Source organism: Takifugu rubripes, chromosome 7, assembly GCF_901000725.2.
Source record: "Takifugu rubripes chromosome 7, fTakRub1.2, whole genome shotgun sequence".
NCBI lineage: Eukaryota > Metazoa > Chordata > Actinopteri > Tetraodontiformes > Tetraodontidae > Takifugu > Takifugu rubripes.
In genome coordinates, this window is record NC_042291.1 from 10,390,525 (window position 1) to 10,415,012 (window position 24,488).

A 24,488-nucleotide genomic window follows, 5' to 3' on the forward strand; every position below is an offset into this window, starting at 1 on the left:
CGGTAGCCTAAGCAGAGAGGGCCAGACTTGACCTCTGCCCGGTAACTTGGTCCAGCTCTTCTGGGGGAATCCCGAGATGTTCCCCGACCAGCTGAGAGACATAATCCTGGGTCTTCCCAGGCCCGCAGATGGGATAATCTCACCAAAGAGGCATCCTATTCAGATGTCCCAGCCACCTCATCTGGCTCCTCTTGTATTTCTTGTGGATACAATCATTTGAACCTGGCTTGTGGGGTAAGACGGTGCCGTGAGCATCCAAAGAGCAACGCATGATTCTGTGTGCCCTTCAAGTTCACTGTTGCTCTGGAAATTTTGTTGAGGTCATTGTTTTATTGGGTAATTGATGTTAATTAATAATAATTATGGCCTCATTCATGCATAAATGCAGTTCAGACCACTTTACTGCAACAGCAATTGTAGTTGTTATTTTTATCCCGATGATTTATATTTGTTGTTTTTTTTACACTCTTTTCCTCCTTTAAATTGAACTAATTTAAAAAATAAACAAATAAAAAAAACCTGGAATGAATTCAGGAACAATACCACAAAAAAAAGAAAATAAACTCATTTTTTTATTGCTATTTCGTTTACTTACACTGTAAAAAAAAAGAAATCACATTAAGCATCAGCCACCATTGCTTTGAAACCATAACCAACATGTAATACATTATGTTTGTGCCATATTGATGCATGCAGAATCAGGATGTATGTAACAAATGTTCGATGGTGTTGGGGAAATTTGAACTGTGTCTCTGGTCGTTAAATTGGGCTTTTCTTCATAAAATACAATAAATGCTTTGAATAAAAAATAAAAAAAGGTGCAAATTGTCAGCATGAACTCTAATGACAACGTAATAGGAAAGAATAAAGTAATGGGATTTATGTGGATAATGAAGGACACATTTATACTGCTAATCAATACAGTCTTCCAGCAATGCTGTGATGTAAAGTCAATAAATAAAACAATACTGTACACGGGGTCACACAATTCATCGGTTTCACATTGATTTGGTGGCTGAAGACGTTGTAGCACCACTGAGAATGAGAGTCAGTTCACACGGGCTCGACCCACCTCTGAGCAATAGTGTTTGTAGAGCTTTCATCTCTTTTAACGTGATTATAATCGAGAAGCCCTCGCATCTGCCGGCCTGTTTCCTATTTATCAAGCCATGGGGTAAAATCAGGCTCTCCGAAACATCCCTTTTCATCATCAGACCACCAAACTTCCAACCCATTGTGAATGTAGTGCAGAGGGGAATGGAGCATGAGCTGTTGGGTGCTTATTTCTGAAAGTCGGGATTTTTTTTTTTTTTCCTGTTGGCCTGCCATCATTGGTCTTTGTTTGAACGGGGATGTTGGGCGTCCTTGGTACAGATCTGTGCAGTTACATCAACTGTATAAACAAAGCTGGGAGTCTGCAGGTTTTCGGTTTCCCTTGGACACGTCAGTCCTATTTGCTTTAATCAAGATTCCCATTTTGCGAGTTCCTCCTCATAATCTTTTCCTTTAGTCGCATTGTCCTGATCGCATTCCTGCGGAGTGATGTCAGCATCAGCTTTTCGTCTCCAGATGTCCGGCATCCCGGGGAAAAGAAATGGCACTGAGATCCTCTCACACTTCTACCGTAATGTCCTCGCCCGCCACGTGCCAAAGGAAGACAAAGACATCCGAGTGGGGACACCTTTGTGGCGATGGGCTGAGATTATAGGTTTGAGTTTGAGCAGGACTGGCAGCACTGCTTGCCGTAGAACTTGTGGTTGCACACTCCATGTTGAGGAACCAGGTAGCACCAGTTGAAGTAATCCCTACAAGCCACATCTGAGGTAAAAAAAAGAAAGATACCTTGTTGGCTCACCTCCAAAAGTTAATACCTTCCCCTTTACTCAATGATAGCAGCATGATGGTACCTTTCTTGTCGGGTTGTGGACAGAAGTTGGTGTTACAGGCCTGTGAGATCAGTGGTTTAAGATGGAAGGCGCAGCCTGAAGAGGGTTTTCCCTGGACCAGACACTGGACAGTCCTAGTCTGCACGCCTCCTCCACACGTCACCGTGCACTGTGGAGAGCACAGATAAAACAGTGTGAATGCTGCTGTCCGGCTGCAATCCTGCCGTTAGGTTAGCATACCTGAGACCACGGAGAAGACCTCCATTCTGCTGGAGGTGGAGGGTGAGGAAGGGGCTGTGGGAAGGTATGGTGATAGGGGCTCCATCGATGGAGCGCTGGGGTAGTGCGGACAGGACACTCCTTCAGGACGCAGGGCCTTTGGAGCTCGACGGCTGGCTTTGGTACATGGTGGCACTTTTTGTCAGTGAGCTCTCTGTATTTGCCAGCAGTGTCCTTTAATGTGAAAAGAAAAATGAAATGAAAATGACAGCATTATTCTTACCATAAACATAATCTCAGCCATTATAATATTTAACAAAAAGATAAGTTAAACAACATTAGGCATTTGCAGTTATTAGCTTGCCGGTTTCAAGCGATCTGCAAACTTTATGACAAGACTAATTACAAAGAAAGTGATTTGCCATGTTTGTAGTACATGATATGAAAAACAAATGTTCTACTGAACATTTCAATCATGCTACAAAGCTACAGAAATTGTGGTTAGCCCATGCTCTAACGGTAATTGTAAAAATAAAAGGGTTTGGCCCTTCCATACTTCAACTGCCCCTCTTAAAAAAAACAAAAACGCTGCCCACCCCAAAGTTAGCATCTGCAACCACTAGCAAAATGCTGTCACACATTATTAGTGTCTGTCACAGCAAGCTTACAGCTGTCAAAGCTAACATCTGCTACGAGTGGCAAATGTTCCTTCAGATGCATCGGCACAAAATGGTTTTGAAAGGAAAAAGGCATGTAGACAGACAGCTGGTAAACACTCCAAGCTGTGTGTTGAGAATGCCCAATTTGAGTGTGTAATGGCCGGCAAGAACACTCCCTTACACAAAAGGCTCCGAACAAATGCGCTTATGAGTAAACACAATTCAAGTAATGACAAACATACCTTCTCCGCACACTTGATGAAGCGTGTTTGATAACCACGGCCGCATGTCGCTGAACACTAGATGATGAAATCCGAATGATATTACATAAGATTCAAACATGTGAGGTACTTTTTGAATAGTGTTTATTTCGTACGGTTCTTTTTTTTACACACACCTCTTGCCATGTGGAGACGAACCACTGGACTTTGCGTAGCTTCTGGCAGCGTTTGATGAAGCACGATTCTTGACTGCCGGGCTTTGGCAGGCCCGCGCACAAACTGTCTGGCAACGTGCGCGTCTCGACACCTGGTTTGGTGCTTGTGCACAGCACCGTCCTCTTTCTCAAGCCGCTGCCGCACTTACGGGAACACTGCCAAAAAAAGGAAATACAACACAATCGTGACATTTTACACCATGCTGCGCCGCCACCAAACAGTGTTATAAATGAATGCTGGCTAAATATGTAAGAGTTTGCAAGTGTGGGCATAATACAGGCATTGAATCAGTTTTAATGCATAAAGAAGTTCTTTGCAGGCCAAATACAGTAAATGCAGAGAGCATATTCAAAGTTCTCTGTGCTCTACTTCCAGAAGTATTCCTTTGAGACAGTCCAGCCTGTGCACACCATTCAGGGGGCGGTGACGCACTATGCTGTGCCACATGGTACCAGAGAGGAAGGAAACTGGACCCAATTTGTGGCAGAGAATAATGGATGGTTCAAAAAGGACTATTAAAAAGTTTAATAGTGACACGAGTCACAATAAGAGAATGGGAGAATTTTAGGGTTTAAAACTGCTGAGATCACAGTCGTAAAAATTGGTGAAAACGTTGCTGCTTTGGTTCAGGCGACAAAGGAAATGTGCTAAAGAGCTTCGTGTCCCGCTGTAGGTAAGAGACGTAACAAATCGATGTGAGCGCATTTGAAGGTTTCTTTCATATGACAGGGGAGCCTTTTATCCAGGCTTACCTGTGACCACGGCCCGGTGCTCCAGACTGGCGGACAGCTGTGCGTGTTGCAGGCCTGCCGCCTGGCCGGGGCGGGTTGGACGCACTGAGCATCGGACAGGTTGTCTGCATCAGTCTGGCTGGTCCTCTGGATACACTGGACCAGCCTGGTGTGCTCCCCTCCTCCACAGCTCTGGCTGCATGCCCCCCACTCTCCCACAGACCAGCTGGGATGACACAACATAAACCGGCTGAGTCAACAAGCGGCTCCTAAATCACTCGTTTTCAGACGGCCTCTGGGGATTCACAAATGGTATGCTCGCTGTGTGAGACACAAATTTAGATCAGTCCCTTTGCTGTAAGAAAGTCTGCACTTTTCTAAAGTCGAGTTCAATCCTAGAATACTTACAGCATGTGGGACTAAAGTGTATGTTTTGTTGCTCTCCAACAACTTTGCAAGCGATACTTCTAAAGATTAAAACGGAACTATCAGTTACTGTGGCTAAACTCCAGCCTTTAAATACGAATGACCTCTGACACGCTGGACTGGTGCTATCTTAAGTCTACAGGGTATTAGCATTCATTCATGGTTGACTGGTTGCAGTGCTAATACCAGGCTTTTAACCGGTAACCTAAACCTCACCATCCAGGACACCCCCACTCTGGTTAACCTCGGGGTTTCAGCCTCATCACAGGTTAAGAGAGTACAGTTTATTATCTTTAGACCTTTTTTCCCCTCTTCAGGTTTAATCCTAGATCCCATTCCTTTGTAACTCCTCGAAGCATCTTTGTCCCGGTGATCCATAACTGAAGGCGCAGGTGCTCAAATCCACGTTAGGAACTCTGTCATCGCTAAATGTACCCGCATGTACAAACCCCAAGCAAGCGGATCTTTGCCTGTACCACTCCCACTTTTGCTTGTTGAGGGATCAGGCTCTGGGTTCTGGAATTCAACGTAATGCATTTTACACGATATTTTAACTTCTGCATTTTTGTTGCAGCTATATTCAATTTAGTCTTTTACTTTAAGGATCCCATTGGCTTTTTTGAAGACGTAATCCTATACTCATTAACGCCGTATCGAGTTGCAGATCTTGTCCTGGCTGGTCTTTGTGGATGTCTCTGAGTGTTGAGTAAACATCATGCTGCAGGATAAATGATGTTGTCTAGCTCGCTGCAGACATGATATAACCCCCGTCTGGCGTTTATAACCGTGCCCCCATGTTTGTGGATTTCTACAGCGTATGTTGGCACATAGGTATTTTCATCCACATGGCGAGACATAATGATATCACGCTCCAAACGCAAGCGGCATCAGAAACCGTATTCCATGATGCAATGTCCAGTCTGGCTGACTGTGCAGATGCAGCAGAATGTAGATCAGAATAGCGGCGATGGACAGCCTGAATGTGGCCTGCTGTGCTCCAAACACATCCTTCCTCAGTGCATAAGGAAAGAGCAAGTACTGAGAAGACCAGAGAAGTAAGACCAAAACTGAGTTTAGCGGAAATACTTGTGCACCTAATGTCAAAAATGTTTAAAGGCTTAAAAATCAATCAAATGAAATAGGTTAAACCAACTATGTATCATTAAAGCATTCTTTTTACTGTGCGTAATAACAGTTTGAGCTGATTTACGAGCGGACAATTTACATTTCACACACGTGCGCACGCACACACATGCACGCACACACACACTCACACACACACAGAGGTAGGCTTAAGCAGGCTGTAGATAAAGACAGAGATAAGCGCAGGAGAAGAGAGCAAATAGTTGCGAGATTACTTTACAGCTGCTGTTATCACTGCTTCCTCGAGCCAGGGTAAGCCAAACCCATTAGCAGGTAGATGCTGACATGACTCATGTGTGTAACCTTGTAAGTGGAGAGATGTGAGCGAAAGTAAGCAAAAGTGAGGAAAAAGCAAAGCAAGGGGAGATATGAGGGAAGCACATTAACATCCAGATATTTCACCAGAGCAGGGACGTAGATGTGCGCAGTGTGTGTGAGTGTGTGAGTGTGTGTGTGTGTGTGTGTGTGTGTGAGTGAGAGAGTGTGTGCATGTTAAAAAGTTAGTTTTAAGACAAAAAGCCCCGATGACCCCCTACGACCTCACCTATGCCCCTGATTGTCTGAGAATAAGAAAGAAGAACCAAAACAAGGTGACGGGGCCGTGCCAATCCTCCAAATGATCTTGCAGCCCAGTAAGTGTGTGTATGTCCATGTCTGCTTCTGAATGCATGTGTGTGTGTGTGTGTGTGTGTGTGTGTGTGTGTGTGTGTGTGTGTTGCTGAAGGGAAAATGCAGCATCTGGCGGACTTAACAGGGTCCTGATGGATGATTGAGCAGTTAAGTAGTGACTAAGAGAAGCGGAACAGTCAGTGTCTCTAACACTAGTCTGATTGCCGACTGTAAAAGGGAAAATAGAGAGTGAACAGTCTGGCTGAGAGCAACAGTTTCCTCATGACCTTGATGCATGTGCAAAAACCATGATTCCTAATTCAGTTGCCAGGACGAGCACAATCACATTCTGTAATCTATGCTTGTCTTCTTTTCATAACGTTCCACTGTCCATATTAAAGTTAATTTGACATCTTCCCCTGGGTCCTCAGTGCGCTCTCTTTGGCAGGTGCTCGCGGATCATTGTTGGACCTCCAGAGCTGCTGTGGTCCTTCTTGACAGTTTCTCCTGTGATCATTTCCTTGTGCTGCTGGATTTTTTTCTTCCTAAAAGGAAGTTTTCCCTCATCACTGTTAGATGGCAGATTTCTGTGAACTCCCAGAGGAATGTTGGATTTAAACCAACAAATTTACATACATTAAGATAGTAAGGCATTATTAACGTGTGTAAGTTTGGTTGTTTAAGTCCAACATAGCTTAATGGAATGTAGCGTGATTTTCAATAAAATGATGGATTCTGGCAAACAGTTTGGATTTTACCACGATGACGGCAACATTTGGGGAGTATTATATAATTAGCCTTAGCACATTACACGCGTGGCCTGTAATTTTCCAATCAAAATTTGAATATGTCTTTTTCAATTGCAAATATTTTGAGTACCTGACCCCCAGCTGTAACCCTAGCCTGCACATATTTGCCAATGATTTGGCAACGGAATGATTTATGCAGAACACTGAGCAGGAATAGTATCAAAAAGTCTCTGTAGATGCCTCTTAAAAAAAACAACAATTAAAGACATTAAAGACAGCTTAAAGATTGATGTTAAAGCTTAAGTTTCTTTAACATCAATGCTGGTTAAATAACAGGAACACGATAGTCACAACTATCGATATGATTAAAAAAAAAAGGAAAGAAAAATATGTCCAAGGATTGAAAATTCTTTGTAAATTTGGGCATGGGTGGGGTTTAATAGCGCCTGTCAGAATACCTCCTTGGGAATTTTGATGAAAAGGTAAGAGTGTGTTTGTAAAAGTAATCAGACGTCATTCTTCTTCTGCCCTGCCCAGGCTTTTTGGTTTGTTGTTTTTTCCACTTTTGGACGCATAATGTCAGCTACAGCAGAATGTGGGTGGGGAACCTTTTCCCTATCAAGAGCCAGTTCAAATTTTATAACACCCTTAGAGGGTCTTACTAATTTATTGAGCATACATCACACTAACCTCAGCCTAATGCAAGAGCTGGACTGGTTTGTCTTTGGCAGGGACCCTGATGCCAGATGGTAGTGATGATGAGGATGATGATGCTGCTGCTGCTGCACAGGGCTGGATTTATGAGTTTGGTTGGGTCACTTTCGATTGAAACAGAGTCGGAAGTTGGAAAGTTGTGTCAGCATGTCCCCGCTAAGACTGAGAACACACTCATGATTGTTTTGATTTTCCAAGAACATCCTCACAACTCATCCAGTTGAGTGTTTTTCAGACTAGCTAACGATCCATTCTCAAAAATGGCCTCATTACTCACCGTGAGCGCACGTCCAAACTCAGGCACGTTGGCTTGCTTTAAACTTTAACAAAGACATAATATTTCATTTTTTCCTCTTGGAAAATGCAGCCCTGATTGTACTTCTTTTCTCTTGGCAGTCCAAATGATGTGTGTTTGCTTAACCACTATAAATATTCACCCATAAATGTTCCTGACCTGGAAACGACAAGCCTGAGTAGTCCAGTATTGTATATTATGTTCTTGTTAAGTTAAAAGGGTTGTTTGGAGTTTGTTTTGGATTGGGTGATAGGTTTTTCTTCTTTAAATTGTCCAATGGGTCAAATCAAAGGTTTTGCAAGCTGCAAATACATCCCTGAGGCTGGATCTACCCTCGGTGTGCATGTTTGGTCTATGTTTGCAAAACTAACAATGTCCATGACGGACATACACTGTATAAGGTTTCCTTCCTGGCAAGGATATTCAGATAGTAAACATATAATGAGAGCGCGAAAAACAAGTTAAATGGACGACTTGCCTGCAGCATAACCAAACAATTATTACAAGCAGGGTAAAAAGTCAAAGTTGGACGTTCAACAACAAGCGTTCTCTGGACATCTACATGTAGCACTGACCACAATGAGGTCAGTGCCTCGACCGAACCCCTCTGTGCTCATAAATCAAGGCACAACTTGTCAGGGTATCCACTTCATTTGGCTGATATTTCAGACCATTGCTAACCGTGTACGTTAGAACACTCAGAATAGAGACACGGAGGAATTGACACCTCAACGGCAGCTGTCGAAAGTCTCCAGATTGTTGCTCTTGTTATTTCTTGGGAGACAGGAATCTACTACACTTCAACCGTCCTGTGTACCGATCTTTACCTTTACTCTGCAGACATTTTAATGGTGCGTTTAATTTGCTCCATATGAGTTGGAGTTTGGATCCACAATGTATAAAAATGTCAAAAAAGAATTTTATTTGATATAAAGTTGCAAACTGATGTTTTTGTTCTCTGCTGCAGACATTATCATTCTTTCTAAATCACCTTTTGTGGGATGATAACTCAGCACTGTTTTATTAATAAATGCACATTTTGTGAGGTTATGTGTAGCACATTATATCTATAATACATCTCTCTGTGTGAGGTGTATCAGTGCAAATCTGGATAAAAGTAAGTATAATCTTTTGATTTCTGATCTGGAATGAAACTTCTGGATTATTATTGTTAACCTGCAAATAAAGATGTATTTTGCAGTTCCTTTACTAGTTAGAAATAGAATAATACATGTGTTGGCTGCCTTTTCTTACACCTGAAACATGAATTCTGTAAGACAACTGCCAACTGCTGAAAAACATGTGTAATATTCACTAATAAAAGCTCTTTTTGCAGGGTTTCTGGAACTGTCCACAGCAGTGCAGACGCTGCCCCTGTGTGTGCCTGTGCGTGTATGTCAGCACATGTCTGGCCTGTCACCCAGATCACTCCTCCCTAACCATGTCCTCAGCGCTGTAACCATACCAACTGTTCCCCCATGCCCCTCCTTGGTCTTGTATTTCAGACAAATACACCCTGATTTGCCAAACATCATCGAAAATGTCTTGGTGCCACACTTACGTGAGCGCTAGGATATTATGCAACACCGAGGGAAAAAAGCAAAGTCTTGGCAACAGCAGGTTGGAAGGGAGGTGTGATCATTTGTTTCTGGTGTGGTGCATAATTGTGTGTGGGAAAGTCCAAAAAAATCTAATGATCACCAGGCTTTGGACAGACCAATATGTTCTGGAGATGGTGGAGGTGGTGAAAATGTTGTCTCTGGTGGGTGATATGACTGTAAAGCTGGTGTTTTATTCAGGGAATCGGTCCCAGAATGATGCTACATGGGAAAAGAATAACAAGAGCCTGGTCTGCTGTATTAAATCAAGACGGAAGCTAACCAGTCCTGACAGTTGGTGAGGTATTATGCTCAACTGCGTGGAGATATGTGCAGAAAATCCGGTTCGCAATGCCTCAAACACATGTTTTGGCCAAAAAGTGCTTTTTCATTACATGGGAGACAAATGTCATTATTATCGAACAGGTGCCTGGCTGGGCTGGGAAAGAATACAGTCAGCGCTGTGAGCAATAAACAGCCCTGTCTGACACTGTGTGGCAAGAAATTACAGAACAGATGTGTCGGCGCTGCAGACCAGGAACAGAGAAGGAAACAGGGAAGGCAGGAGGGAGCTGGGATGACAAAAAAGACTAAACAGAAAAAGGAAAGTGAGGACAAAAGATAGAAACAGATGGAAAAACTGATAATAAGTAGAGCATATTGATCGCAGTAGACCAACCTGGTGGGCTTGACCACCTTCCGTCATCATAATTGGCTCCAAAGGCATTCATGCACAATGTCGAGCTGTTACTGCAAAATATTTCTGTCCTTTGCAAAAACCTGCACTGCACAAAATTGTTCCAGAGAGAACCACCTGGACGATGCAACAATGACATCTGGAAGTTTATAAGGGCCATTTCGTCTTACTCCAAACATATTTTTAAGAATTATTCATGGGCTATAGTTAATGGTGTCTAAATTGAAGCACCCAGGCATATTTTCTTGGTAATTTACACAAGCACAACCTTCTTGAGTGGTTTTTGTCCAATTATTTGGTCTTTGAGAGAACAGGTTTGAGAGGTTGGTGATAAAGGTTCAGCTATGCTCTGAGGGTCTCACCTGGCAGGACACGGCTGGGTGTTGCAAGGCACCAGTCCAGTTACCGGTCTCGACCTCGGGTTGCAGTAAGACGTGTTCACCTGCACTCTCATGTCTTTGTAGCACGCCGTCTTAGTGTTCATCAAGCCTGTACAGGTTACACACCAGTGATTGCAAATGAAAAGATGGACTTTTGCACTGTAAATCGTCTTGTTGCTTGAACAAAGTAGTGATTTAGCTTGTCCATGTGACATTTACGATGGTTCAGCATTATTTTTTCTAATAACCCGTGCAGTTGGTTCCGGATCCGACAGTGGTGAATTCATGTGAGCACTGGATCTTAGCCTCACAAATCCCCCGGTTGGTATTTGGCTGTAGGCATTATCACTCTGCACATCTCAGCTTATAGAGGTCAGTTACTCAGTCACACTCTTTAATAAAGCAAATGACCCCCAGCCCATCATGGTCTTCAATCAGGACACAAAGGGTGGAGGCGGTTAGGGTGGACCACAACGGTCCAAGGTGGGGTCCTTTAGTCTGTACTGTCAATCATTAGAAATTCTACACCTGGGATTTTGTTCACACTCATATTGATGCATATATGCACCATCCAACCTCTGCGGGGTCTGACCAGGAATAAAGAGATACAGTCTGCATGTATTAGTTTAGCCACTGGTCTCGGCCAAGTTTGTGTGTATGTTCGCTCCCTTCAGCAGATCTTTGTGTGCATGTGTGCGCACGTGTAATAGCAGGTCACCAGCAGAACAAGAGGTTGTCCCGCCAACCTCAAACAGGACCTGGTCATGTCCCCTCGGTAATGATGGGAACACTTCCCTTTCCATTTAACCTGCAGCTAAACGGCTTATTATAGATCAGAGAGCTACTGAGCCAGATTTAAGATCTGAAGATGACCTCTCATTTCCAGCCACCTCAACCTACCAAAATATTGGATTCCTTTGAGCGTAAAAGCTTGCAGCTTACTCATACGTATATCCAATATGAGCTCAAAAAGATAAAAGCACCTCACCTGCTGCACAGGTTGCTGAGCACTGGGAGCGTACGATGGCCCACGTATAATTGTGTTTCCTCTTTTCATCAGCTTTCATTAAGGTGTATTCCCAGCGTACACCTGGGTTCCAGCCTTGCAACAACACCTAAGGACGAAAGAAAAAGTGTTGAAACAGCACAAAATGTGGCGATCGAACCAGCTCCTGGTCAAGATAATCACTCACCTCAATGACAAGCGTCTCGTTGGTGGGGCCACTTGATATTAGGCTTTCTGGTCTGTTATAAGGCCTCTTGTACTCAAAAATGGCTCCAGCGATGGCATGCCGACCTGGCCAGTCTACTGTCCAATGCCCATTCAGATAGTATCGTCTCTGGGTGTCCCTGACAGCCAGGTAGGAGCTGGATGTATTCAGTTCCATCACACGTATACCTCGAGCCCCCGCTGGGATGGTGACCACTCCATAATACTCTGAGAAGGAGTAAAAAAGTTCAAACACTTTGGAAGCCTTTGGTATAAAAGGTTGAATAAGTCGTACGGTTGGTGTAATGCTGCTTGGTGTATTGTCCTTTATAGATCTTGCAGGTGGAGTTGTCGCCTCTACAAATGCCGCAGGCATCAGGCGCAGCTGCAGACCCCAAAATGCGGTCACAGCCCACTCTCTGTGGAATAACAAGTAGTGGTTCACAAAGTAGTGGTTGAAAAAACTACTTCCTGTCCTCTTTACGTGATGTTCCCTAGCATTACCTCGCACAGTCCGTCAATACAGACATTAGAGCTGTCCTGGGAGCACAGGGTGCCGTCTTTCACTTTGCTGGCCAGAGCGAAGAAGAAGTCGTAGCCTTCAGCAAAGCAGTACAACTTGCAAATATCTTGATCTGGACGGCAACAACACAACCACAGATGTAAAAAAATCTAACAGGACACTTTTATTTTAGTATTTATCACCCCCATATTCAGGGCAGGCTTGGCTTACCGTCCACTTTGGTATATGGCCTCCAGGTGTAGTGCCAGCCTCTGAACTGCCTGCTGTTGAACTCTGCACACTGCTGTGCCCTGTAGTCAGTGGTGTTGGGAGGGCAATCAACCGTATTGCACAGCTTGTACGACCTGGCGGAGCCCTCGCAAAATTTCCCTCCGTAGGCGGGTCTGCAGAGAAATGATCAAGAAAATAACATCTTTTTCACATGGTTGAAAAAGATGTGGGGGGCAAAAAACCCCACTACTGTGAGCTATTTTAAATGGAAGTATTGGTTTAGGTTGGAAACGGATTTTCATTTGAAGCTGTTCTATTAGCATGATTAGTATGTAGGGGTTCGCTCTGTTAGCCCCGCATGAAAGAAGCTTTGTGAAGTCCGATCGCAGGTGTAGCACCCCAGGCAGTGGTCTTCAGACTCCCCCGCCCCAGATGACAGCTATCGCGCCTTCTGTAATCTCTCCAATCACATTTGTCACTGATCTCCCTTTCTTATTCTAAGATCCCTTGCTTTTATATCACTTTTCATTCCCAAATTCCTTTTTATGTCATCTTTCTCAACTTGTCACCCCCTTCCTTGGTTTCCCCAGCCCAACCTTGTGTTCCTTGATCACCACCAGCACCATCTTAACTTGTCAGACTCTTGGCAGTGCATGATAAAGAGGCCTCAGTGTTTTAAACAGCCCCCCCGCCCCTCCTTTACTGACTGGCAGTGTGAATAATCCTGAGTGAATGATTAGTCCTGGGCTGAGTGAACAGTGAGGTGATGATGGATCCATGAGTTATTCACTCTGTTGTGTCCTGAGCAACAGAGTCTTGGCTGCAGCTGATGCAATCACGGTAACTTTGCGATGGCAGTTAGTATTTTTAATGTGCTTTTAATGCGCAATAATGTAAAAACGACCCAGTTTTTCTCTTGGAAACATGGAATCATTCAAAACCTGATGACATGTGCATCGACATGAGGAGAAAATGTAGAATCACAGCAATAACAAGTATTTAAACAGACCTTGAGAGTAAACTGTAGATAGATTTATGAAAGGAAGAAATATGAAAGATTTTACTCTTTATTGAGTAGGAATATTAATTTAAATTTCCTGTCTTTAGATTTTTTTTATTTTATGCATAATTTTCTAAAAAATGTTCAACATTTAAGGTCAACTCAAAAGCTTAAGATTCTATTAAAACAAAGAGACAAACATAAAAAAAGTGAAAAAGTCCATTTGCTAAATGAATAGTAGAAACCTGGGATTGTTGCAGTGCCTCTCCCGATAGGTGACTCCACTCTCGCAGCTTCTTGAGCATGCTGACCAGGACGACCAGTCTGACCACTGGCCATGCTGGGGCCTCGGGCCTTCGTCACCCCGCTTCACACACTGGCCCCTGCGACACCACTGGACAAAGGCAGGAAGTGGAGTGATGAGTGGCAAAGTAAAAAGGATAGCGGAGCACGTTGAGGAACCTACACTTAGCTCAAACCAGCTCTTTATCTTTACAATGACTTACTGTCAAAGAACAGAAGAGGCCTGTGCTTTGAGAGTGACTCAGCTTTTACTGCTGTCTATTCCCCGTTACGTCTTTTCAGTCCATCCAGTAAAACCGTATTGGACTGCCTCTGCTATGAGCTGTCAGCAGCTAGAATTAACGGAGCTACGCCAAACGCAACTGATAAGTGGAAAAACAGTGTCACACTTGACTTGGATATTTTCTTACACGCATTTCTGGCAGATACATGCATCTCTTGCAGCTCTGTGCTGTATCTATCGAACACCCATCGTGCATTGCTGTAAGCTACAGATTACACGTGGTTTAGGTATCAGTCTTAAGGCCTGTTATGTATTTTGCGAAGCCTGGCGGCAACGTCAACGCATTTCCTGCGCAGATGGGGGTCGTATGCTTTTGCCATTTATGACTGTAATCGGGTATACTCTGGTGCCTGGTTGTTTGGATGTAAAGTGAGGCAATATTCAATACTTACATTTTACAGCCAGTTGCTTTTGATTTAATTAGGTGATTGGTTAGCAAACAGCACACGCAACACATAGCTTGCACAAGATACAGTCACAAAACACACTTCGAGTGAGCAATAGGAAAGGACAGATGAGATATTAAATCTGCGGTGTGTTGCAGAAAATGCGATACCTATGAAACTCCCTCCCCACGTAAGCTACGCAGACCAAGGAGGTTATGGGACAGGTCGGCAGGGGTTTGTCTAACTGTCAGCAAAATAACTTTTCATGAAATATTCAGGAAATGTTGAGCATAGGCCCAGGAAAAAAAGATTTATTTTTGGCAGCGTTCCAGATACTGGAGGTACTTTAACCTTTGATCATCCAAAGATCAACTACTACTGCCTATACTGTTAGTGACTGTTAGGATGGAACCCTTGCTCCTCCTACATGAACTTGCACAAGGTTAAGTAACAATATGTGGGGAATATGTGTTCTACTTGTAACTGAAAAAGTTACCATAGAAACAGCACTTTAGATTCTCATACTCATCATTCCTATGCACATAGTGTGTGCATGATGTGTGCATTTGAGGGACAGAGATGCTTTCCTGTGGTCCATAATCCCCCCCATGATGCCGCCATCCCGCTGCACAGAGGCCACTCTGATTAAGCAGCCAGAAAAAACCCAGCCAGTCGTGTTCCACATGGCAGATGGGGAATAAAAAAGCCAAAAGCCAGACCGTCTGCAGTGTATTTTGTGAAAATATTGAACATAACACTTGCCTAATGCTCCAGAATCCTGTTATTTGCTGAACGCGCCAACCGTAGACTGATCCGCGCGTTCCAAAACGAGCACCATTTCACCCCAAATCCCTGCATGTAATGTGAGAGCGCTTTGCACATTCTGGGCTCATTTAAAGCAACATTATGTCACAAGCCGTTTCCTGGCTCAGGCGCGAACAGGATTTGCAAATGTCAGGATGACATCAGTCACTGTATACTCACCCAGTCGCCCACAAGCACGTGGAATACTGCGCACGCACACAACCTGCATCTGCATTTATATTAATAGGAGGTTGTATAATCAGCTGTTCTTGCTCTGAGCTATCCTCCCCTGCACTCAGTATCCCACACACACACGCGCGCACCCTCTCCGACTAATCTTGTGGTCGTTGAGGAAGAAGCAGAACAGCTGATTTCTCCTCGGTCTTCCTCCTGCACCCGAGTGCCGCAGATTCCTGAGCGAGGCCGTCATTGTTAGCATTAATTGTCCCACGGAGGGAGAGGGCGTGATTAAGCCATCAAGTTTAATATACTGAGAAGCAATTGTCAATGAGTGGCCGAAACTGGGGCTAGGGCGAGAGAAAGTGAAAGGGAATGTCATAAAATAAACAGCCAAAGAAACAAAGAATAAATAAAGAGTGCTGGCTGTTTTTTGGCCTGAACCCCCAGTGGCATGGTAGCGCTGCATCAGCAGCAAACGGAGCGCAGCTGCTCACTGAAGGAAAGTGATGAGATAGAGACGGGGGGGGGGGGGGGGGGGGACCCTACTGTCATCTAGTGAAACCAAATGTAAAATCACATGAATTAAGTAGAAGTTCCATCACACACAAATATATGATCTTGGCCTTTTATTCTCAAATGTCACACAGTTGTTAACATTAGGTAGCCCACTTCACAATGGCTAAGTAAGGAAATGTTTGTTTTAAAGTCCGTCTTGTCTGAGCACTTTGAGAGTGGCTGCTAACAGTGGTCCCGCCTTATTTTAATTAGTAGATTTATGTGGAGTTTGAACTAGCAACTTCCCTTTTTATTGAGTTCATTGCTAGCTTCTAAAAATCTCTCTTAGGCAGAATTCTGAGGCCATCCACGGGATAAAAGACCTGCAAGTGTATCACAAAACACACACACACACACACACGTGCAGAACACATGTTTAATCACCATATCGGGGCCGCAGGCTGAACCTTCAGCAGCTGGCATGAACTTGGTCTCACACTTCCTCCCAACACGGTGGCACCACAGAGCCTTGCAGATATCCTTGAAGATTAGAAGAGAAAGAGCAACAGTAAGTATTTCTACCATTTAAGCCTCACTAGTCGCAGGTTTTAACTTTGCAGTCAAACCAAGGATACCACAGAAAACTGCGTATGTTTTCCAGTGACACAACCTGCCACGTGTTCATGAATTACGGGTTTCTTACACAACAAACTTGTCCGAAAACTAAAGTCCAAGAACTTCAGTCTGGTTTGGCATCTTTTTAATCTACAGATTAAAACTGCCTGATCACTGAGGACAGTCTGAGACCAAAACCGTGCATGAGCAAACATTTCTCAAATATTGGACAGCTGAGACTCCGTGGACGGGCATGTTGGGGAAAACATTGCGTGCTGATGACATGGGGTCGCCTCCAGCGGTCGTCCTAACACCGGCCCAGTTCTGTTCAACACAATGAAAAAGGTCAAAAGCGAAGGTCGAGGAGAGGAAAGCCGCTGGCTAGCTGCCAAGCCACATTCCCTATGCCAATCCTCTCAAAATTCCCTGACTATTAAAAACATGCAATTGGTCTGGATCGCCATGGCAACCTTCCACCCGTGTCATGTTTATGTACATTCACATTATTCTTGAGTCCACCAACAGTTTTGGCCACATTACACTCCTTAAATGCCAAACTGATTAGCGAAACACTGGTGGCTGCGTTCACGTTACTTCATCTACGTGACTGGTGTTGCTCTTATGATCCTGGTTTCCAGTGAGCACCAGTCAATTCTAAGAGGGTATTTACATTACTGCCACTGGCAGTAATAATGAGACAATGAGAGAGCAACCAGGCGAGATTCCCATTGGCAACACTCCAGTGTATATTTAGTCATCAATCCCAGTGAGTATTATACGGGCAGCATTATAACTCTGACTGTTTATTTTATGTGTGAGAGAAGAGAGAATTTATGAGTCCCCTTCCTTCCCTTTTTTCTTCACCCTCTCTTTTTCCCTCTACCTCACGCATCCCATTCCTGCTCTCGGCTTCCCGCTCTGTTTGTTTTGGGGTTTTTTTCTGTTTGCTCTACCTTCTTGAAATCCAGGGTGCAGAGTTTGGCCTTCTCCCCGAACTGCCACTTGCACTGCGTGTCCGCGTCGTACAGCTCGCCGGGCAGCTTCTCGGGGTAGCGATACTCCTTGGCCGCTCTGGGCTCGTCCGATAAGCAGAGAGACTGGGCGGAACTAAAGGATGGGACAATGAACAAAGTGAGGGAAGGAAACGAAGGCAGGAAATCCAGAAGAACAGGCGATGGAAGGGGAGAAAGGTGTGGAAGTGTCAATTCAACAAATAATGAGTGCCATGGTGCATCAGTGTAATGGAGGCGTGTAGGTCTCAGGCCTTGAGGTTCCATTGTTTCCCATTTTAGGTATCACAGTTGCCATAGAAACATAACAAGCTGCCCAAACTGAAACGCGGAGAGTAATGTGCATGGTATGAAAGCAATGGTTTTATTGCATCAAACGCTCAGTTACTACAGACATAAAAAAGAAAAGAACTTGCCTATATCGCACAGGTGGGGGGTTTCCAGTGTTAGCTGATATCACCCCTTACTACAAGGAGATGTTTTACAGCTTATACGCTCCAGTCAGGGGAGCAGAAAATAGCAGGAAAGCATGGAAAGGTAAAAAAAAAAGAAAAATAGGTCGAGTTGAGCGTGCCAATAAGCGGCCATGATTGCTTTAGCAGAGGATCCATCTGCAGAGAACAATGGATGTGGAGCAGAGATATTCTAATAAGGTGTCTGAAAAACACATTATATCCACTGTGGACGCACAGCGCACACCAGCACTCCAGTGGAGGATGTTTTATCTTGGATGAAAGGGCTGGAGAAGGCCTGGGACTGTTGCAGCTTGAAGCTACATGAGACCTGGTGACAGTCTTGTGGCATCTCCTCGGATAAAAATACTAATAAATTAAATAAGCTCCTATTCTATCTGGCTCCTCCTCGGCCACACCAGCAAAATACAAACGGGTGACTATTGAAGAGAGAGCCACAGTTGTGCATTGGAATTGGGGAAAGGTTGAATTTAGTCGCAAAGTTAAACTACGGCTAACTTGATTTTACCCTGAACTGTTTAAAAACAAGCGCACCTTTAATTCCTTCGTTCATCTGAGCTAACTTCCCAGTCGCTGCTACACATGCGCTATTGGCACCAAGCCAGAGGTGATACTTGTCTTCCCATCTGACTCAAAGACCAAACACATGAGCGTCTTCAGGGGACACGTGTTCGCTGGAGCTGAAAGGCTGCTAGGAAGGAACCAGCCTGAGAGACAAAGAATCTTGCCGCGTTTGTGTTTCGTGGGATTTTTGGACGTGTCGCTCCGGCGTTAACAAAGAGATCCTGTTTCAAAATCCAGCTGCAGCAGCTCTGATAAAGCTCCGGGCTGTGTTGATGCGACCCCTCTGTCACAGCTGACTCAAAAGAGGCAGATTTAAACTGGGTGTGACACAAACGGCAACAACCCATCAGTTCATCTGAAATTCCCGAACGCTTTCGGTCCCGATCTGGGCAGCGTGCGGCAAAAATGCCAGCACGATCCGGGCTGCAGAGATCTCCCAGCCCCAGTGGGTTGATGGGATTTTAATATAAGGCTGACAGCTCTAACAAAAGTGAGGTCACCCCCCCCCAGCTCTAATAACGCAGTGAGGAAATACACTGTCTGTCTCCACCAATGTGAAACGGGAGACCTGACAGTTCAGTTAACACACTGGTAAATTTAGTGGAGGACACTGACACTGTGTTATCTGTTTTCACACACACACACACACACACACACACACACACACACACACACACACACACACACACACGTATGCACTCCTTCCTTGTGTCAGCTATATTTCAGGGCCACTCACACATGCACAGTGCAATCTATAGGTTTTCTTTAACATTGTCTAACTGATACATCACCAGGCCCTTATTCAGCTACCAGGGACATGTTAGAATAACATTGCATACAAAGGTGGCTGAAACATGTTTGAAACTTCGGCGCTGGCTGGCGAGTTTTGCAATTTACACCACCAGATGTTGGACGGACCTGCGATCAGGATGCGATGATTCAAAGGAAAGAAATGGCGAGCTGCTCACTTGAGGAAGCGGCTGAGGTACTGGCGGCTGCAGGCCGACCAGGAGAAGATGCCGTTGTGGCCGGCTAACGTCGGAGACATGATGTTGCCCTCGGACTTCTTGCAGACGTTTCCTTCGCCATCATGGACCATTCCAAAACTGGGAACAACAAAGCATTAAGAACAAACACGAACAAACTCTTCCAGTATGACATTCTACACTCTTGCATGTTCATGCCAGGATGTATCGGAAACACGTACTTGTGCCCGGATTCGTGGGCGATGGTGAAGGCCAGGCCCAGTCCCGTGTCTTCGTTAATGGTGCAGCTCCGGTACCGGCTGCACATCCCACTGATTGGGGCAAAACCTGCAATAACATTGAAATTAAAGTTACACCTCAACCACACACCATAATTTAAAGGGAAAAAAAATCAAAGCTGCTCTAAATCAGTTACAGGGCGCTCGGGGATTAAATATCAAACACTCGCTATTGAAATACGAGATTCTATTTGATCCCCCACTCACTTTCTGACGCGATCTGGTTTTACTTCTTTTTTCTTGCTTCTTTAATAAACCCCTTTTCGACTCGTGTCTCGGGTCCAGCCACCCAAACACATCACTTAGCCTTGTGTTGCATTTTATGACTCTGACTCATTGGAGATTGAAAAGAAATCCCCAGAAGTAACCTTACTGTGTGCATAAATAAAGCAAATAGAAATATTAAACAGTGCAGGCGGACGGACTGTGAGAACTTACTTTTAGTTCCATTCTATCAACAGTAGATCATTTATATTATGCACTCATTTTGAAATATGGAAGAAAACACTAGGGATGGGGAGCTTTACGCTAAGGCAAACAAACCATGTTATGGTTTGTTTGGTAGCACTGGTGGTCATTTGGGAGTGTTTTTTTTTTTTTGATGTTGTAAATGCACGCAGAGCATACACATGCACACACTTGCATGCACACGCGCAGACCTTTGAACTCCGCTTTCATGAGCACGACGATTAGCGCTAGCGCTAGCCCCGACATGTTGAAGCCTGGGCTTCGCTGGGACACACGATGCGGGGCTTTTCTCACAGTGCGCAGCACAACAATGCGCCGGGCCGCTCATTAACACAAACAAGCTGTTGTTAGTTTGCACGACGGTGTACGATGGGCTGACAGAGGCCTTGAACTGCAATCATACTTTAAAAAAAGAAATCTCTGAAGTTTCATAATGTCAACAGCCACAAATCTGATTAAACTGTAAACACTCTTCCCCCTTTTACGTATATGCAAACCTCCGATTTCTGCAAAACATGTGAACGTATGAACCTGCACTGCAGGAAAGATCGCAACCATCTGGCTCGCCTAATGTGACCCTTGTTTTGCATCACATGAAGAGGGTGCAGGAGAACGGGTACACACCGGAGAGAAAGGCTGACATGAGTGTGAGTCACATATTTGGTTTTTGGAGCAAGAAATAAACACACAAGCGAGGCAGATGGCACCCATGTGATTCCTCTAAATCAAGAGCCGGTCATTTTGTTTCCTTTTCCATGTCATTATTTTGAAAATTGCATCTGTGTCTTATTCCTGCCTCACGTATTTGCTTTGCATTCGCCCCCAGAAGGGTTCAAGAGGCCCAGATGTACCGAGAGTGTCGCAGGGTTCGTTCTTCCAGGAGCAGATGTCGAGGCCCGTCAGGAGGATGGCGTGGTCGTGGTGCCTGCCTTCCCGGCCTCTCAGGGTGGACTGCCAGTGGCAGAAGCTGTTCAGTGTGTGGTCGGCGTGGTGGTTGATCACCAGCCCCTCCTGGGAGATACAGCAGATAAAAGCAGACTGTGAGACGCGTGGGCCTAGCTTAGCGCTTATCTGCACAAATGCCTGTTTAACATGCAAACAGGACCATTATTATATCTATACCGGTATATGTATGTAAATCCTCCCAAATTGTTTCAAAAATGTTTGAAAATGTTTTGACGTGTTGTTCCCCCTTCTGAGAATGACCTCCACGGGAGGACTGTGACGTCAGACACCGGTGGACACCAGAAGCTGCTCTTGACTCATTCTCTCGGTTAGTGTACCTGTATATCTGTTCTTATATCTGCTCCGAGGAAATGTGTACCCTGTAATTAACTCCTGTCGGAGCGTTGGCTCACCAGGAAAACCCAGAGAAAAGACCTCCAAGGCCTCTGAAAGCTTGAGGTTCAGGCAAAGAAATGACCATCACCTGAAGCTCTTACCAGGCTGTGGGGGCGCTCACCTGCTCTTCATCCAGAAGCACAAGGCCCACTATCACAATGTTGATGTTCCCCCCAATCGTTCCGTCTTTGAAGAGACTTGATACCTGGAGGGAACACAAGAGGAGGTCTTTACTGATCAATGATGGACTGAATGAGAATGCAACTGCTGCTTCCAGACCCCCACCATCACCCCCACCATCACCATCACCATCACCATCCCTTTATACTGTAGCAATAATATCCTAAATCTCACATTCTTATCTGTAAATTTTGCCTCCCGGACGCACAATATGACCCCAAAGAACCCATTTATTGTGTGTGCCAGAGCAGACAGATGTGGTCGGGAGGGGGGTTGCTTTTAATGAAACCCCAGACTCTCCCCAGATGACTCCTCTGAGAGACGGGTTGTGGCTGCAGCAGGTCGACCTCCAGAAATGGGAAGGAGGGGGGGGGGGCGTGTTGAAAATCGCAGATTATCTTTGGATTTGTCAGTAAGTAGCAAAACGAGCATAGCGGAATGCGCTTGCAGACCAGCAGAAGGGGGGGGGGGGGGGGGGGGGGGGGGCATCGGGGTCTGGGGTGTCAATGTGATCTCACCACGCTATCAGGTTCATGTTTTCACACGTGAGAAAGGGAGGCAGACAAAATAAATACACATGTTCTTGCACTGAGTACCAAATATTAATTCCAACCAAGGTTGAAGTGTAAAGCAAGGCCAAAAAATGTAGTTTCGCTGACCATCTGCGGTTAACAACTAAAATGCTAATGCTAGCATGCTGCTACCTAACCTGTCTGCAATCCCACATATTTTTTTATTGTGAATTTTAAATAGATTTCTGATTATAACTGTGTATGGCTGGTACCTGTCATGACCCATAGCATAAGTTATTGTATATAAAATTGTTTTACAATAATGCCCTGCGTTTTAAATGTTTTAACCCCAGCAGGGCTGAAGTAATCATGATACGATTTGACATTTGACCTTGAGCATGAGCCCGAAAATGACCATAATGGCTGCATTAAAGGGGAATTAAAGGCTGATGTACATTTTTGTAGTGTAAGTGAGAACAGCTGGGCTGCAAATGGCTAAAGAGCTGCTTTCCAAAACCCATAAAAATAACACTTAATATTAAAAACCCCAAAACCTTAGTTTTAGTGTCTGTCCTCACCATGTTCAGCACAGTCAGAACATACGTGGTGATGTTCTCATGGCCGTGGTTGTCCATCATCTTTCTGTCCACCACCACCAGCATTTCCACGTTGAGCTTGCGGCTGTGCTGGGTCTTCATCAGTACGGCTCTTTTGTTCCGTGGGATGAACTTGTACTCATCGGGAAGGATAAAGGTGTCATCTTCTGGAGGTTTGGGCATGTCTAAATAGGACAATAAGAGAAGGTGGAAGAAAAATATCTTTAAGTACCAACTGATGGTACTGATGGAAAATCAATTGATATCATCAATCAGGTCTGACGTGTTGAGGAAAAATCAAAGCAATGGTCCAGAAAATGGCAGTTAAAATGTTGTAACATCGACTACACACTTTTTGGACAGTCTGTACTCCATACTGATGTCATGGATACACAATTTTCCTCTTTTTTGTTAATTACTCTGCAGTTGTTACTGTTTAACTTCCACCGAGCTAAGGGTGGAATATCGGCTCAGTTGCCTCTACAGCGAGTCATTCATCCCACCTTCCAGCAGCGTTGCCTCAGAAATTCATGGAAACCTGATAATCAGTAGATATAAATCATGATACGCACGGATGTGAGGCAGATAAAAGGATAAGCAAAGGGAAGTTGCATTCAGAAAACTGAACGTGTCCTCCCACTTTCAGGTTATCCGAGCATTCACCCGTCACTGCCATAAACCACAGAGGCTGAAACATTTGCTTATCTAGCTGGACGACAGGTGAGCGGCCAAATTGCCTTTCTGGCTGAAACGCGGCACAGGTGTTTTTGTGATGTCACCCCGAGGGAATGTAAACACCCGCGTGTTTTCATGAGGGACCGCCAGCTGTGGCTCTGCGGGGTAATGGTGGCGGTACTGGTCCGATCCCCGTGTGCTTGCTTTCCGATGACCCCTGTGACACCCGCGATGTTAACTGATCTCGGGCTAATCCGCGGAGAGAAAACATTTGTCATGGCGTAAAACCCGGATATCAAACATTTGCCTTAACCTTTCCTAGGTCACGTCGCTAATGCGACCTGAGAAAACGTTGACAGAGATGGGAGATAACCGTCTGCGGAGGGAGGATTTTTTCAATATCTGGTATGTGCACCGAAACCTCCTCTACACCATTAATAGGTCAGCTGTATTTTGGTTTTTTTTAATTATTAACACTACTGCCTGATGATGTATTTACACATGTTAGCAACCATTTTCATATGGAACTCCAATGAGTTCCTATAACTAAAGCATTTATGTCAGGCAATATAAAAATATCGTGACCCTCGAGTATGCAGAGTTATCCGTGAAGCTAGGTGGGAATGTTCCCACTCAAGTGTCAAATGTTAACTTCTTTGAGGGATTATAAAGGCTATAACGACAACATGACTTTTTGGAGAGAAGGAATAACATTCCATGTAATCTAATTTATGTGTTATAGTAAAAAGATCCAAAGTTAAATATCCCCGACATGCGCTGTAGGCTAGATTAATGCCATATTGATCATGAAGTCATGCAGAAAAATGTGCAGTATTCTGTTATAATTCGCTCC

General features: G+C 44.5%; 1 protein-coding gene across 4 annotated transcripts in view; it reads right to left on the reverse strand.

Annotated features, from left to right (window-relative positions):
* Positions 1 to 559: 559 nt before the first annotated feature.
* The window catches only part of adamts16 (ADAM metallopeptidase with thrombospondin type 1 motif, 16), a 35,310-nt gene continuing 11,381 nt past the window's right edge, over positions 560 to 24,488 (reverse strand). For all 4 annotated transcript variants that reach the window (XM_029839131.1, XM_029839130.1, XM_029839133.1 and 1 more), the window contains 20 exons: positions 22,943 to 23,145; positions 21,794 to 21,877; positions 21,183 to 21,342; positions 19,807 to 19,912; positions 19,568 to 19,705; positions 17,506 to 17,659; positions 16,382 to 16,477; positions 13,732 to 13,880; positions 12,487 to 12,659; positions 12,258 to 12,388; positions 12,049 to 12,172; positions 11,737 to 11,981; positions 11,532 to 11,658; positions 10,526 to 10,652; positions 3,954 to 4,158; positions 3,162 to 3,356; positions 3,007 to 3,063; positions 2,127 to 2,339; positions 1,908 to 2,055; positions 560 to 1,818 (listed from right to left, as the gene is read on the reverse strand). In XM_029839131.1, the coding sequence (XP_029694991.1) occupies positions 1,703 to 1,818; positions 1,908 to 2,055; positions 2,127 to 2,339; positions 3,007 to 3,063; positions 3,162 to 3,356; positions 3,954 to 4,158; positions 10,526 to 10,652; positions 11,532 to 11,658; positions 11,737 to 11,981; positions 12,049 to 12,172; positions 12,258 to 12,388; positions 12,487 to 12,659; positions 13,732 to 13,880; positions 16,382 to 16,477; positions 17,506 to 17,659; positions 19,568 to 19,705; positions 19,807 to 19,912; positions 21,183 to 21,342; positions 21,794 to 21,877; positions 22,943 to 23,145 (2,951 nt within the window). In that variant the 3' untranslated portion in view covers positions 560 to 1,702. The remainder of the gene's footprint in view (positions 1,819 to 1,907; positions 2,056 to 2,126; positions 2,340 to 3,006; positions 3,064 to 3,161; positions 3,357 to 3,953; positions 4,159 to 10,525; positions 10,653 to 11,531; positions 11,659 to 11,736; positions 11,982 to 12,048; positions 12,173 to 12,257; positions 12,389 to 12,486; positions 12,660 to 13,731; positions 13,881 to 16,381; positions 16,478 to 17,505; positions 17,660 to 19,567; positions 19,706 to 19,806; positions 19,913 to 21,182; positions 21,343 to 21,793; positions 21,878 to 22,942; positions 23,146 to 24,488) is intronic.